Here is a 15,484-nt window from a genome sequence, read left to right on the forward strand (position 1 = left end):
TATGCACCATTCAAAACAAACTAAGACAAGACTGCAGTTTCTAGGATTCTACGGGAATGGCAAATAATAGTTTCTAAAAGACTGTAAGAAATCCCTTGGTTTTTTAAATCTCAGAAAAATCTTCTGCAGGATTCATCACCAGTAATTCGAACAGACATTTTATAATACAAAAGCTGTAAGTATCACATCCAGATGATCATTAAGGTCTCTTCCAACCCAAAGCACTCTACGATCCTCACTGTACACTGGACACACAAATCCCAAATAATATAGCTGGATAAAACCCAGTAAACATTTTAGTGGCTTTAACCCTTTTTCCAGGGCAGCTAAAAGAAATCAAAATTGTACTAGCAGGACTAGAATAATGTTCCCAGCTTCTCATTTTTGCTTCCTTTAGCTGTTAAAAGTGCAGGAAACTTAAGTGATGCAACTCAGAACAACCTCAGTCTCTGCAAATTCATCTGTAAAACAACACTGGAAGTGTATCAGAAAAATAGTAATTTCTCTCAGTAATTTCCTCAGATATTTCTTCCTCAGAAGAGATTCACAAGATCAACAGTTTTAAGGTTCCACCGAAGGAGAAAAGTTTAATTCCCCAATTTGAAGACTACTATCAAATCACAGTGTTTCCAAAGGGCTTATGTGGCACAGTAACTATGAATGGGCCGTTCACAATAATTAAAGATGGCACTACGGGGGCCTTTTCCCTCAGAACTCCAGCTCTCTGTGACATGTGTGAAGGTCTAGATCCTGTGAAATAGGGATCAAGATTCAACAAACCTCAGTTCCACGCTGATTTGCAACACGTTCATGTAATCTCACATCCTGCCAAGCAATGGCTTGCAGTCTGTAAGACACTGAAGTGCCGCGTGATTTTCCGGATGGCAGAAGACAAATGAGTTGTATCAGTGCCTTGCCCCCCCCAAAAAAATGACAAAATTAGAAAATTATCCCACGGGATGTGGCCCACAAGTCAGCAGAGACACAAAAAGTGGTTGAGGGAAGAGTAGACTACCTTGTCCAAAGGTGAGCTCTCAGAGTGGTGCATATTTAGGTACTAAATTCCTTTTTAAGTCAGGTCAGCAATCAACAATGTCATTTTTAAGGAGCCCTGTGCCATTACTCGCAGAGCAGAAAACAGTTCAGCCACTCTGCTCCACGTGAGGAGACCCTGAGACAGAGAAAAGCAACCTTTCCCCAAGACCCCTTTGTGGTTCACCCTGATCCAATCTATCTGTAAATAAAGCTGAGAGCCTGTCCATCTGGGAAGTCTCCACGACCTGTGAGCTGGGGGGTTCTGGGCTGCAAAAACACTTCCAGTGGCACGCAGGGCACTCGGCTGCCCACAACAGATGGGGGACCAGGGTATTACTGTCCCATCAGGCGCCCACTCAGAATCCCCAGCAGGTTCAACCAGGCTTAAACCGAGTTCAATGATATTTCCATGTTGGAAACAGCTGATATCAGCCTAAAACCTCGCCTCCATATGTTACACAAAGGCACAAACAGGCGAGCCCACATGGAGTACTCCTCTTGTTGTTGACACAGCAAAAGCAGCATTTTAGTACATCTGACCACAACTACACTCAATTCTAAGTAACAAAGGATGCTTCTTTCCTTTTAAAAACTAACTTCATTCTATTTGCTTCGCTAAGTCATACCAGCAACAGCACATTTGCTACCAATATTCGCTTTTCCCTTGTCTGAACAATTGTTGTCTTCCCTTTTGTCACAGCCTTTCCTACTAATTGCAATGACACCTCCCAATTTTGGAAGGGCTGATCAGCTTATAAGCTTCCCCACAGCTAATCTAAGTCAACAAGCTACTAACAAGGCCAGCATATGTTTCTTTTATTTAACGCTATTGAGATCTTCATAAATCACTTCTGCCTCCCAACAAAAGCCACTCCACAGATTCGAGAACCTCTGTATGTTTAAGAAGTAACAGTAACAGAACAGAACAAACAGTGTAAGAACCTGTACACAGAGCACTGTGTCCGTGAACCGCTCAATGAAGAGCAAGGCAAAGCTGCCCAAGGTTGACCAGGTGACTCAAAAGCTCTCTCCAGGTACCCTGCTGTGCACACAACTGACAGTCCACAGGTGAAAAGCAAAGTTCAGGCCCAGTGGCTTGAAGCTGCTTGATTTTCCACTTCCACAATGTCCTCGTTCAAACACAGCCTGAGCACGGGAATATCATGAAGGCCCTTTTTCTGAGAAGACATCAGTTTCCACTTTTTATTGAACATCTAATAAAAATGGGATTATCATTTCGCAACATACCACACTGCATGGGGGTTAAAAAAAATCTCATTATAAAGCAGTTTATTATAAACAGAATATCACTTTATCATAGAAACATGGAATGCTTTGGGTTGGAAGGGACTTCAAAGACCACCTGCCATGGGCAGGGACACCTTCCACTAGACCACGTTGCTCCAAGCCCTGTCCAACCTGGTCTTGGGCAGTTCCAGGGACCCAGGGGCAGCCACAGCTTCTCTGGGTAACCTGTGCCAGAGCCTCACAGCCAGGAATTCCTTCCCAATACCACCCCTCCATCTCTGTGAAACCATTTTATAACCAAGCTAGACAATAAATGCTTTCTCCTCTAAACTAAAATCCTGCAAAACTATTTCAAAGTTAAGAAGCACTAAATTGGTCTTTGAGGATTTTAATTCTCACTTTTGAGGCGACACCAACCAGTCAGTTCTGTATCCCTCCATACTGAGGTGAATTTATTGCTAAAATCTCTGTCTTACAGCACATGGAAAATGCCACCAAAGTGAAGGACACAGTGGGAAAAACAATCAACACGAATTTTGCAAAGTAACAAATTTACCAGGCAGAGTATTGTATGGCAATTTAAGTTTGCTGGGATAAACAGGTCATCTGCTTTAAAGCAAACACAGAAGACCAAACAACTGCCTGAGCTGCAGATAAATAACCCGAAGCTGTATCCACAGAAAGATTGTCTCTGCCTGTTTATCTCAGTGGCATGATGCCTGCGTGAGAATATTTGGGGACAGAAATTAACAAAAGCCACTGTTGGTATGAACAGGTTCCCCCAAAGCACAAAACTGGAGAGCAGGGCTGCAGGGCATCCTGCACCACCAGTGAAAACCAACCTAACCCTAAGGTTAAAAACCTCTTTCAGGAAATTTAGAAAACAGTCATACTGTTGCCATAACCTCCACAGAGGTAATTTCTTCCTAGCACAGGTACTGTGTGATGTAAAAGAGAAGGAAAAGTTACCCGTTACTCTTGGACAGCTCAAACTGCCGATATTCACATTTCACTATCAGAAACAAGGGATTTGTGACTATTGCCCCCCTAATATACATAGAGGTAGATTTCACTGCTTCAGTGAAACTGTTCATTACCCTCAATTCCTCCTTCTCTTCTTTTCTTTTCGTTATAAAAAAGGAATTGGAAAGCTGATGCTCAGAGGGTTCAGTATTTAACAGCTCTGACCACAGAGCATTAATTCCAAGAAGCCCTTTCTGAGTTTGATCTTTTATTATGGTACAATTCAACCTGTGAAGCCTCTCAATCTCTGCTGCTGTGGGAGCAGAGTCTCTTTTCTCTAGGGTTTGCCATTACAAACGCTTCTCTATTATGATTGAGAGATCAGTAAACTGAGATCTAATTTAATGGCCCAATTAAGAGACGAAGGTTTGAACCCAGAACACGGAGACCTTGTCTATTGATCATTCCTACAGTGTCATCACAGCCCAGGCCCCCTGCGTGTGTGGTGTGACACAAACCTGTGTGTTTCAAAGATTCCCAGAGCTGTGCAGCTCCAGGCAGCACAAATCCCTTGTTCCAACAGTACCAACAGTTGCAGAAGAAAAAAAGGAGGGAGGAACTAATGCTCATGTTATGTGTTCATAAAGGCAGAGGTCAGTGATTATGTTGTAAATCCATCACTGACATCTTACTCGTGTTATCTTGCTTTTTGATTACTGAAAACTGACACTGCTGAAATTAGACTTTTTCAAAATTATTTTTCCTGGGGTCAACAGGTTCCAACTCACAAATCTAGAACAATTTCAGGAGGTTTTCTATCTCAAAAATGGCTCTAATGTGACACCATTCACTCCCCTGTTCGAATTAAAAAGCCAGAATGACGAGTTTAACAGAACTGCTGAATACCTTATTCACCTAATTTGATTTGCTCAACTTAGACATCTCCACTGGAGTCTGAAATGACTAACTAGCTCGAATCTTACAATTTACAAATCACGACTCCTGTATGAGAAGAAACACTTATGTTCCATACCCAGGTTTCCAAACAAGAATTAAATCAGAAAGCAAACAACTTTGAAGCATTCATGCAGCAACCTGGCTTTTTCTTCCAAGTTTTTCTTCTTAAGAAGTATCTTTGAATTGGGTAACTCCATCTCACTAGTTCTCTGCTCCAGCTATCCCATCACTATTCTCCAGTGAAAGAGGAAGTTCTGTGTTAAAGAGCTTCCTGAAAACATTATTGACATCAAAGAAAAAAAGGCAGGAAAACCAGAATGCTCACAGAGTTTAAAGTTGTGTGGGAGAGAAATTTGTTTATCTTCCTCTGTGAGCAGCCTAGTGAGTTTTGAGCCAGCAATTACATCTCATTATTGGCACTGTTAAAAACTATTATTAAGCAATTTGTAATTTCTGATTTCATCACATTCACACACTTAACAATTTCAGATTTTTCAGTTCAGTGTGGCCCCCAAAATGCAGGTCAGATCACACATGCCCTGCTGCTCCATAAACATTTTTCTTCTTTGCTGAACACACAGGGATTCACACACATTTCTCTGGGCAGAGAGCAGCCCTGAGGAGAAGGGGGTGTTGGTGAACGAGAAATTTATTTACAGTAAGGAAAATATTCAAGGATAGGTTGGACGGGGCTTGGAGCAACTTGGTCCAGTGGAATGTGTCCTATCCCATGGTAGGAGGTGGCACTGGATGGGCTCTAAGGTCCCTTCCAACCCAAACCATTCTGAGATTCTATGAAATATACTGCAATCACAATACAATTTTTCTACAGAAACTCACACACTACAAGCTAAAGACAATTTTTAGTCCAACATAAGCCAAGCTAAAAAAGTGCAGCTCAAAGTAACATCAGGTACTCATTCCTAAACAACTGTCAAACACAATTTCACCCAAGAAAATCCCATCAGACTCATATAGGAGGAAACCACACCAGAAAAGTTAAATTACTAATGCAGCAAACCACGAACCAAATGTTTTTGGGGGGCAGCTGAAACTTCTCAAATACAGCAGCACATATCAGAATGGATGGCAATTTTTCACAGTAACTTATGAATCACAATTGACCCCACAAAATGATGAAGACTTCGTTGAAGAGTGAAAAGGGAATGCAGGGCTTCATCCTTCTCTCAGGTGAGAGACTTGATGAACCCCAGCAATGCAGTCAGACTTTACAAGCATGGATCCTTAAGCACTTACAATTGTATTTAAAAGAAACCTACACCAACTTTTACAGGCTCAGGCTTTGCTCTCACAGCAGGCACAGCAGGGCTGTGATGGCACTCGGGTACAACCCACTGCATCCCATAGCACACACAAGCTAAAGTCTCTGATCTGTATCCTTTTTAAGCACACCTTCTCTAATTCCACCTGACTCCTACAAGCATCAGGAGCATTGTCACAAACCTCTTTCCTCATGCTGTTCCCTGAATCTCACTGAGCCCTCTATGACAGCCAAAGAAACCAACAAAATATGACACTGATACAATTACAGGCCACCTTTTGATATTTAAGTTCTTTAAGTCATCCAACAGGGAGAAGTGCAGCCAATAAAGCGCTCTTAGGGGCTCACACAGCCCTGCACATGAACAGCTGTGGTGATAATACAGAAAAAAAGGAAAACTGGGTGGTGTTTCCAGCACTATAAAGTCACTTAACGTTAAAAGTGCACATCTAATTAGTGAGGTGTATGGCAACCTCTAGTGGCACATGCCTGCTTAGAAAACAGCAAACATTCCAACATATGAAGCCATACAAAAAGCATTTGCCTTAAGTGATCAGCTGTCTTCTTGTCACTGACTTTATCCAAATGACATGGTGATGAGGTGACAGAACACACCGGATCCGAGGAAGACCCTTCACGTGTTCAATATCCTAGGGCAGGCAGGCCAAGTTGCAGGAAAGCCAAGTATCATGGAAGTTGCTTCCAAATACGTTAAAGAAATTAATGCCAAATGACAAACTGAATACCTGCAACACTATGTAGGTATATATTTAAATATAACTTAAAGATATTAAAAATACCAGCAGAGCAGTGCAGTGTCGCTATGCTGATAAAACAGCTCTGTGTAATTAAACACAAATCTCTGATAACAGCAGATAGAGAAGAGAAGGATCTCAAAGTCAGGGCAATCTGCATCAGAGAACGCCCAGCCTAAAGTAATATTGCCCTGGATTTTACTACGAAACATCTCTTACTTCTATTTTTACTTCCAGCAGCTGCTTGTGCAAAATTTATACTTGTGATAGATTTATACAAATCTGACAATTTTCATGCTTGGTGGAATGTGGTACAAATTACCCAGCATTATGAAGTCGTATTTTACTGAGGTCTTAAGTGAATATTCCCAGTTCATTCTTTCATAGAAAATAGTCTTCAGAATTTAAAACAATTGGCTGTCTCTGCTCAGAATGGGATTAGGAAAAAGCCTGCGTGGAAACGGAATTACTTCTCACATTAAGGAAGGAGTCATTAGAGCATCTGGTGAGGCTTAAATTATGACTGCCTATTCAGTTGTATTGCTAAGCAGTTTTTAAGTTAAGTGTTTCACAGCTACTTAATTTAGAAACCTATACCCTAAAGTACTTCATGTAATATGAAGTACTATTTTCTTTTTAGGCTTTTCCTTCACACAAAACACCTTCTCTTTATGGATACTGTGCTTCCTACTCTCAGAGATGCTTGTACTCTGATGGCAGAAGCAGAACAGGAGTATAAATAGCACCGTACCAATTTAATAATTGTGGGTAACAGACTTCCTAAGGTAGAAGAAGGAAGGAGCATATATGACTCAAACATCAATCTCTTAAGAAATATTACTTTTCTTGATAACTGAAACTTTATAACAAATCTGTGTATTTTGAGAGGAAATCAGGTTAAAATACCTTCTTTATGGTGCTTAAACCTGACAAGGAACCCAAGACTGTAAAGCTCCAGAGAAGAAAGACAGTAAAGTCCTACAGGCAACAGGCTGCCCCCAGAATCAGCTCTTCCTTCCAGCCTGCCCATGTCCTGGTCCCACTGGACATTTTAGAACGGATTTTAATACATTTTTATACTGGGATCCTTTTATTTATAAGCATTCATGATCACAGTGACAAATTAAATCCTAGTCTTGGTGGTCACAGTGACAAATCAAATCCCAGTCCTGGTGATCATTATTGTTTATTGTCCAGGTGTACAGTTTTATAACTCCAGAATATAACTCCAGTCCTCTCTCCCTAATACTCTTTTGTTTATTTAAAGTCACCCCCTTCATTACAATTTCCACTATATAATAATATGGAGCATCTGGCTATGAAAGGCAGAAGCTTAAAAGTAACAACATGGAATATTTATGAATTACGTAAGAATATCATATTATATAATATAGATTCCATTGCCATTTTGTTTTGCTTCTTCAGCTGATGAGTATGACCATTTTCTCTGTCAATCCTTACATTATTTCCAACCAGAAAAATAAACTCCAGCCCTCATGGCACCCAATGGTTGGGATAACCAACATCCTTCTCAAACTGCTATCCTGTGAGACTAAAACCTCTACAATCCTCCAAACACACTGAGGTCTCAGACTAACTTATAGAATCAAAGAACAGAACCACAGAATCGTTCAGGTTGGAAAAGCCCTCAAGGGTCATGGAGTCCAACCATTCCCCCAGCACTGCCAAGGTCACCACTAACCCATGTCCCCAAGTGCCACATCCACAGGGCTTTTAAATCCCTCCAGGGACAGGGAATCCAACAGTAGGACTCAACGATCTTTCACTGTGACAGAATTTCCTTTCCCTGTTTTCTGCCATCCACCCCACTGCCTTCTTTCCACATGCACCACTGTCAAGCACCAGTGGAAGTCTGTCTGCCTTCAGTGAGAATGTCAGCACAGTCATTTTGCATGTAAAATCAAGAAAGTCATATTGTAACTGGGTATGTCTAGAGATACGGGGAATAAGGATCCCAAATGTCAGAGCATCCTACTGAAACACACAAGGAATGCAAGAGAAATTCTTGGGTCTTGAGACTAGCAAGATAACCTCTCCCTCTCCCACCTCTTACTCTGGGCTGCAGAAACAGCATTAGAATAAAATGGAACAAAATCAGAACCTGGGATCATGGGAGGAAGCTCAGAAGTGGCAAACGAAGCATCACAGTAAAAACCAGGCCAAGTTTTTGAGAACCAAGGAAGTGTACCTCACACCATGCCAACATCTGTGATTTTAGGATGTTGCAAATGCTTGGAAAACTCGGCTCCATGTCTATGAGTTTTGGGAAATGAAGGCAGCAGGCATTTAAGACAACGCCTGCAATAAGTAAGGGGAAAGTAGTTCCTGTTCAAACTCTGAACCCTCATCACCACTGCCAAGGGTATGAAAAGAGCGTGAGTATCAAGCAGGGAAAAGGCAACAACAGAATGCATTCATCCTGGTTACCTCTCCACACTTTTACAAACAACTATTTCCAAAAGAGAAGTGTCTTGGAGAGAATTAAATCCTTAACAACAAGCTGTTATCTCATGTTAACCCAGTCCTCCACAAAGTGCACAGGCACGCAGTCATAATTTCCTTATTTTTGGCACACTGTCTGTACCTGACAAGCACCATAACAGCTTATTCCAGATCACATTAACAAGGACCTTCCCAGTTTCCCTTGGAGCGTGGAGCAGGGCTGGCTGCCAAGATGAGAAGGATGCCTGATGCAGGATTATCTGCCCTTACAAAGTGCTCTGCAGCACGGAAACAAAATAGGAATGACCCACTTCAGTATCTACTTCTTTAGAGTTATGGCCCTGTTTTAGAACCACAGCAGATATTGACTATTTATTACATTTATTACTATTTCCTATACAGGAAAATAAGCTTTATCCATTGAAAAGCACAGATTTAGGTTTTATTGCCCATATTTGCAGGGTGCTGTCACAAAATGACCATTCCAATATGTCTGATTTAACAGAGACCTTTAGCCAAATATGCAGGAAGAAGTAAGTTGAAAATCCATCCTGCATAGTAGTGGAGAACCACCATTCAGTGCATTTTTATAATAACATGATACATGACTGAAAAAAAACATAATTCACAAAAATCCCTTAAAACCTTGTGGTTTGAAAGCAGCTACTGAGCTGTTCTGTTAAGAGAACCAAAAAGGCAGAAGTTTCTCAGACAGACAAGACAGTGGGGTTTTTGTCCATTCAGAGCAGATTCAAGTATAAAGCAAGTTAAGATTTATTCTAGGATTATTTACTCAGTTATCATTTCTGCTGCTTAGTTCATTGTTATCAATTAAGTCACATAAAATCCAAGTTTCTCCACTCCTGAGTTTCAGCAAAGATGACTTTCAGAGAAGTCTGTATATTTACCTGATGATCCTCTGAGCAGCATACTGATGAAGGGAGCGGAACTGGGCTGACATGTTTGCTAAGGCTGCCAGACAGTTTGTATGAAGGTATTTGTCCTGTCAGAAAGATAAAGGAAAGATAAAAAAACCAACACATCAAACTGTTCTTTTGGTAGACACTGACACCTCCTGAAGGAGTCATTCAAAAGGCTGAGTAATGTATGTTGTTTTAAAGGACAGGGTCAAAAGCACAGAGTGATTCAGAGATACAGATTTCAGAGTGTATATATCTGTATGTACAGACTTGCACGTGTATGTCTTCGTATCTTTAGTGATGTTGACTTACAATGGCATCACAGATGTAAAAAATACACAGAGTCATCTTCCTCTTCTCTCCCTTTTATAATCTTATCCTGAAACTTTCTACTTCTTAACTCATCTCCTTATTAACTCTTTCACAGCATTCCACATATCCCAAAACTATAACCATACTACACTTCAGGGAACTGATCCTCATTTCAGCATCCCTGAAACCACTTGACCAGATAAGAAACTAACTGATTGCCCTGTCAAAGTCAAGGGTTTTTCACAGAAAAAAACCTGCCCACTTATCCAATCCAAAAGGGATTAGTTTCCCTATTCAAGCCTAAAATATTCATTTGCATAACATAACATTCTAAATACGACAAATATATGCCAAAATTGTCCTCCTTCCTTTCAATTCTTTTGATCATAAGAGCAAAATCTTTAATTCTTCCAATTTAAAACACAATTAATTTTTTTGGCTACTTTTTAATGCAAAAAATTCTGTGCTTTTAACTGCTGAAAATATTCAGAAGTGCATGATACTATGTTTGTATGTTTGAAAAAAAGTATAAAACCAAATTCTTGAAAAATGCACAAAACCCATCTGATATGAGCCTATAGAGGTGAAGAAGTAAAACTGCTAACAATAAGCAGAGCTGAAATTCCCTCTTTTAAGTCACTTAAGAGGGGCAAACAATCTACAATGATTTATTTCTTGTCTTGAATCTAAGGAACTCTTTCTTCTTGTTTGAAGATGGGCTTGACGCCTGACTTAAGGTCTTTAGAGAATCCTACTCGACGAACTGGATGACAATACGGGAATCGTGTTACAAGTTCAGAAACACCAAACAGTTAATGTACCTGATTTGTCCATTTTCTGCTGCAAATCCAGATGCCACCTGGCTGCAACAGAATGAATAAAATCCCACACCCTGTTTGAAGTTGGGAGTCAGAAATCCACATGCAAGGCTCCGCGTAACTCACCCTTGTCCGTGTCATGTTGTACTGGATGGTTCTTATCACCACCAGTATCAGGAGACTCCCAAGTGAGATCTCTGTTAGGACACGTTCAGCATACCAAGTGATGTTTTTCAGTATCTGGGGGGAAAAAAAAAAAAAAAGAACAAGGTTCTTCAGCACCTATGTTTGAATAAAGAACGTAGGAAGCTGTCTGGAATCTCATGCTCCTTAAGACAAATTCCTTAAATTACCTTCCAGACTCAAATGTGACTTAATTTTTGTATTCCAAAGCATGAGCAAAACAAAATTAAAAAAAAAAAAGTCAGACCTCTGCAGCATTATCACCTAGGAGATCTCACCAACTTTAAGCCCTGTGGAAACACGCCAGCTGCAGAAAGATTACTGCATTTAGCAATTCCCTATTTTCTACGCCCTGTGCCACCACACTCCTATATTCTTTTTGATTTTAACCCTTTTCACCTTATAAAGACTCCACTTCCACCCTAGACATGTGAATACTGCTGCCAATTCCTTCCCATTTTCCCTCACCACAGGCTGGGCAAGAGGCAGCATGCAGGAGGAGCTCTGACTGATGGGCAACAGCTCACACGCTGAGGGTCACGGGGCAGATCCACAGGCGAGGTGTTGACTCCACACTGACGCCTTTCTCTTGCCAGACACAAGGCCTCTTCCCTTAATGCTTAAAGTCATCAGCTAGGTTAAGGCTTTTGTATCTTTCAGTGCTCTCCACTATCAGGGTGGATGAAGTTTACCACCGTTTCCAAACTTATTGCAGGAGGAGAATCAGTCCATTCTTTCCTTGTACTCCGCCAACCAACACGGAGGAAACATGTGCACAAAACACCATGACTTAAAAGACTGGCAAAAATGAGTCAACAGGAACTGTCCTAAAAACATGGAAAAGATCCTCTATAAATTCAGGGTTATTCTGGGTCAAAACTTAAATATGTTTAACAAGGACTATTGTACACAAAGCTGCTGCTCTGTATAACTTCATCTTGGAGATACTTAAGTGTGTTTTACTGAAACTTCAGATACAATGAAAATAATACGGATGTCTTAAAAATTCCAAACCCCCTCAATCTCAACAATCAACCTCTATTTAACCTCTTCTCTACCGAAGTTATATAAAAACACTTCTGACTATATTCAAGTGTCTCAACACAAGAAGGACATGAACCTGCTGGAGCAGGTCCAGAGGAGGCCATGGAGATGCTCCAAGGGCTGGAGTTCCTCTGCTCTGGAGCCAGGCTGGGAGAGCTGGAGGGGTTCATCTGGAGAAGAGAAGGCTCCAGGGAGACCTCAGAGCCCTTCTAGTGTCAGAAGGGGCTCCAGGAGAGCTGGAGAGGGACTTGGGACAAGGACACGGAAGGACAGGACAAGGGGCAATGGCTTCCCACTGACAGAGGGCAGGGTTAGATGGGATATTGGGAAGGAATTCCTGGCTATGAGGGTGGGGAGGCCCTGGCACAGGTTGCCCAGAGAAGTTGTGGCTGCCCCATCCCTGGAAGTGTTGAAGTCCAGGTTGGATGGGGCTTGGAGCAACCTATTCTAGTGGAAGGTGTCCCTTCCCATGGCTGGGGGTGGAACTGGATGAGCTTGAATGTGTCTCCAAACCCAAGACGTTCTGGCATTCCATGACTCTCTGTCTCTTGAAGCTCTTTCACAATACAAGAGTCACTTGAAATAGTATTCTTGTTATGACTCCTATTAGTTGGTAAGCTGATGCAGTTTGAGATACAGAAGTCCTTTCTTTACTACATATGAAGAGACGAAAGTTCAGAACATTGAAATAAATTTAAAATCAATTTTAAAAAGGTATGTGCATTATCACACACTGCACAGTACCTCACTCTTCGTCAGTACCTTCCTATTTCCCACATGGAAGCTAAAATGAAGCCAATGACTGCAACCCATAGATGGGAAAACCACTAATTAATGGCGAAGGTGACAAACATCCCCAGCTGCAGGTTCAGGTGTGGTGGGCTCTGGTACCTTTTGCTAAAAGGATCACAAAATCAGAATAGGGGGGAGAGGGGAAGACTTGAGAGGTATTTAAGGGAAGAATGGTCAAGGCTGAGGAACAGATAGGAAACATGAAATCACTACAAGAAAGGCTTCCACAAATAGCAGGTGATGAGTGGATGCGGAAGCCAGTATAATTTCTGGTTATAACAGGTCACTAATACTATTTTAAGACAAAGTGGTGATGGTATAAATGAAAGCAAGTCATCCAAGGAGTTTCAGTAAACAAGGACAACTAGTTGGTATGAACAACACAGATGATTAACGGGAAATGCCTGAAAGACAAAGCAAAATCCACACCTATTTTAACCAAAAAAAGGCAACTGAAAAGTTAAAAAGCTGTTAGTTGGATAATTAAAGGATTACACATACATGAACTTCACTGCTAGAGGAGAACTTGATCATCCCAACGCTGCTAAGCATAAACCTATGATCAGAAATAGCAAGTTCTTCGGTTACTTCACAGCTGCAAAATCATAAAGTAAGTGTAGACAGTCATTCTGGTTGCCATTAATTGTGATTTCTTAATAATGGCTTATTTATGACTATGTGAATATACCTGTTTTCAAGAGAGGATTTTATATATGAAAATTAATTAACTACTTTGACCAAAAAAAATATCTCAAGCTCAGCATTGGAACCTTCCAGAACAAAAGTATACTGTTATTTGAAGAATATATTATATGATCATTAAGTAATGGTTACACTCTGTAACACATAAACATAAGAGGGATAAGCTGTGGTTCCACATTTCATTTCCTGACTTTTAAAACCTTATTGAAAATCTAACATACTCCTTGTAAAACACAATATAGCTATGAAAATGGGAGGTAGAAAATATTATTTGTTTTGACATGACGCACAATGCAAATCCAAACACATTTCCAGAAGATTATTGAAGAGACATAATTGCACTCAATTTGCTCTAAAACAATACCCAAGGGCTGGCTGTTTTTTTTTTCTCTCTGAGACAAAATACACTTAGTCCAACAAAAAAATATCAACTTGAATCATTAAATCTCTAATAAGGTATTTCTTGTGATCTCTCATTTATGAGTGAAATAGCACAGTAACCTCCTCCCACAAATAAAATTACTCCATATTTCCTCCCACTCCCTTTGGTGCTATTTTGTGGGGCACATCCCTGTACTTTATGAAGCGAAGTGGAAGCTCCTGATTCACACTAAGCTGGGACTCAGAAACAGGTCACATCAAACCCTCTCTCCAAAAAGGTGCCCCAGTGGGACAAGAGGGATAGGACTGGGACAAGTTAGGTAATCTCAAGCAGGACCTTCAGCCCTCCATCCACATCTTTCTCATCCACCCATGGCTCCCTGTCCTATATACAAGCCATCGTCCTTTCAGTTTTCCCTCCCTGTAATTCATTCCCACCTCTTTGCCCCCACAGACCCCATTCCTTCGCAGTTCTTTTTTTTATCAGCTTCCACTCCCCCATGCACACCTTATCATCATGGCATCACAGAATGGTGTGGGCTCAAAGGGACCTGAAAGCTCACCCAGTCGCACCCCTGTGCCATGGGCAGAGACATCTTCCACTAGACCACGTGGCTCCAAGCCATGTCCAACCTGGCCTTGGACACTTGCAGGGATCCAGGGGCAGCCACGGCTTCTCTGGGCAACCTGTGCCAGGGCCTCACCACCCTCACAGACAACAATTCCTTCCCAAAATCCCACCTAGCCCTGCCCTCTGGCACTGGGAAGCCATTCCCCCTTGTCCTACCTTGCCCATTCCAATCTCTCATCAAAAAGAAGGCTGCCTCCATCTTCCTCAGCATTTTGTCACTCTGTCCCTGTCCTGCCTCTTTACTCATTTCTTTGCTCAGCAGTCCCAAATCTTACTTGTTTCTTGTTTAATTCTTATCTCTCTCCCCCACTACACCACCCCATGTTCCTTGTACAGCCAGCCACAGCCTGTTTCCAATTCCTCCTTTCACATCAGGGCTCCTGTTCCTACACACTTTCAACATGTGGATGTGGTACTTGGGGACACGGGTTAAGTGGTGGCCTTGGCAGTGCTGGGAGAACAGCTGGACTTGATGGTCCTAAAGGACTTTTCCCAACCTAAACGATTCTGTGTGGTTTCAACCACTGCCAAGCAGCAACAGAACCACCACTGGGAGCAGAGTGCCATCCCAGAGGAGCTGGAAGCAGCACTCACATAAGCTTCGGCTTGTCCCTATGGATTTCACCTGACAACATGACCCCTGTGCAGGGGAGGATGCAAACAGCCCAGCTGGCTCTGGGAACAGCAAAATGAGAATATTCAGTCACCACGGACGTCAGGGCACCTCCGGTTACATACGTGCTGCGCAGATGGAAACAGACTCCCCATGCCCCCGAGACTGGTAATTTGGTCACAATTAGTCACATTATCAGCAACAGAGCCCTGGCACAAAGGCCACCTGACAAAGTTTCAAATGCCTAATGCAAAACATGAAGTTACCAGAGATTGTTAAAAAAACATGCTGACAGCTGCAAGCACAGACAAAGATGTGTTCGTGCCCCGGTCTCGCTCCAGAAATGGCAAATGGCTCTCCCTGAAACTCTAAAAACATCAGCCTG

The 15,484-nt window shown here is 41.7% G+C and overlaps 1 protein-coding gene across 5 annotated transcripts in view; it reads right to left on the reverse strand.

Annotated features, from left to right (window-relative positions):
• Nucleotides 1–15,484, reverse strand: part of DYM (dymeclin) — a 216,510-nt gene that overhangs the window by 110,966 nt on the left and 90,060 nt on the right. For all 5 annotated transcript variants that reach the window (XM_027656166.1, XM_027656165.1, XM_027656168.1 and 2 more), the window contains exons 12-13: nt 10,880–10,993; nt 9,612–9,706 (exon numbers count right to left, since the gene is read on the reverse strand). In XM_027656166.1, the coding sequence (XP_027511967.1) occupies nt 9,612–9,706; nt 10,880–10,993 (209 nt within the window). The remainder of the gene's footprint in view (nt 1–9,611; nt 9,707–10,879; nt 10,994–15,484) is intronic.

Source organism: Corapipo altera, unplaced genomic scaffold, assembly GCF_003945725.1.
Source record: "Corapipo altera isolate COAL_440 unplaced genomic scaffold, ASM394572v1 61553, whole genome shotgun sequence".
In the NCBI taxonomy this organism is placed as follows: domain Eukaryota; kingdom Metazoa; phylum Chordata; class Aves; order Passeriformes; family Pipridae; genus Corapipo; species Corapipo altera.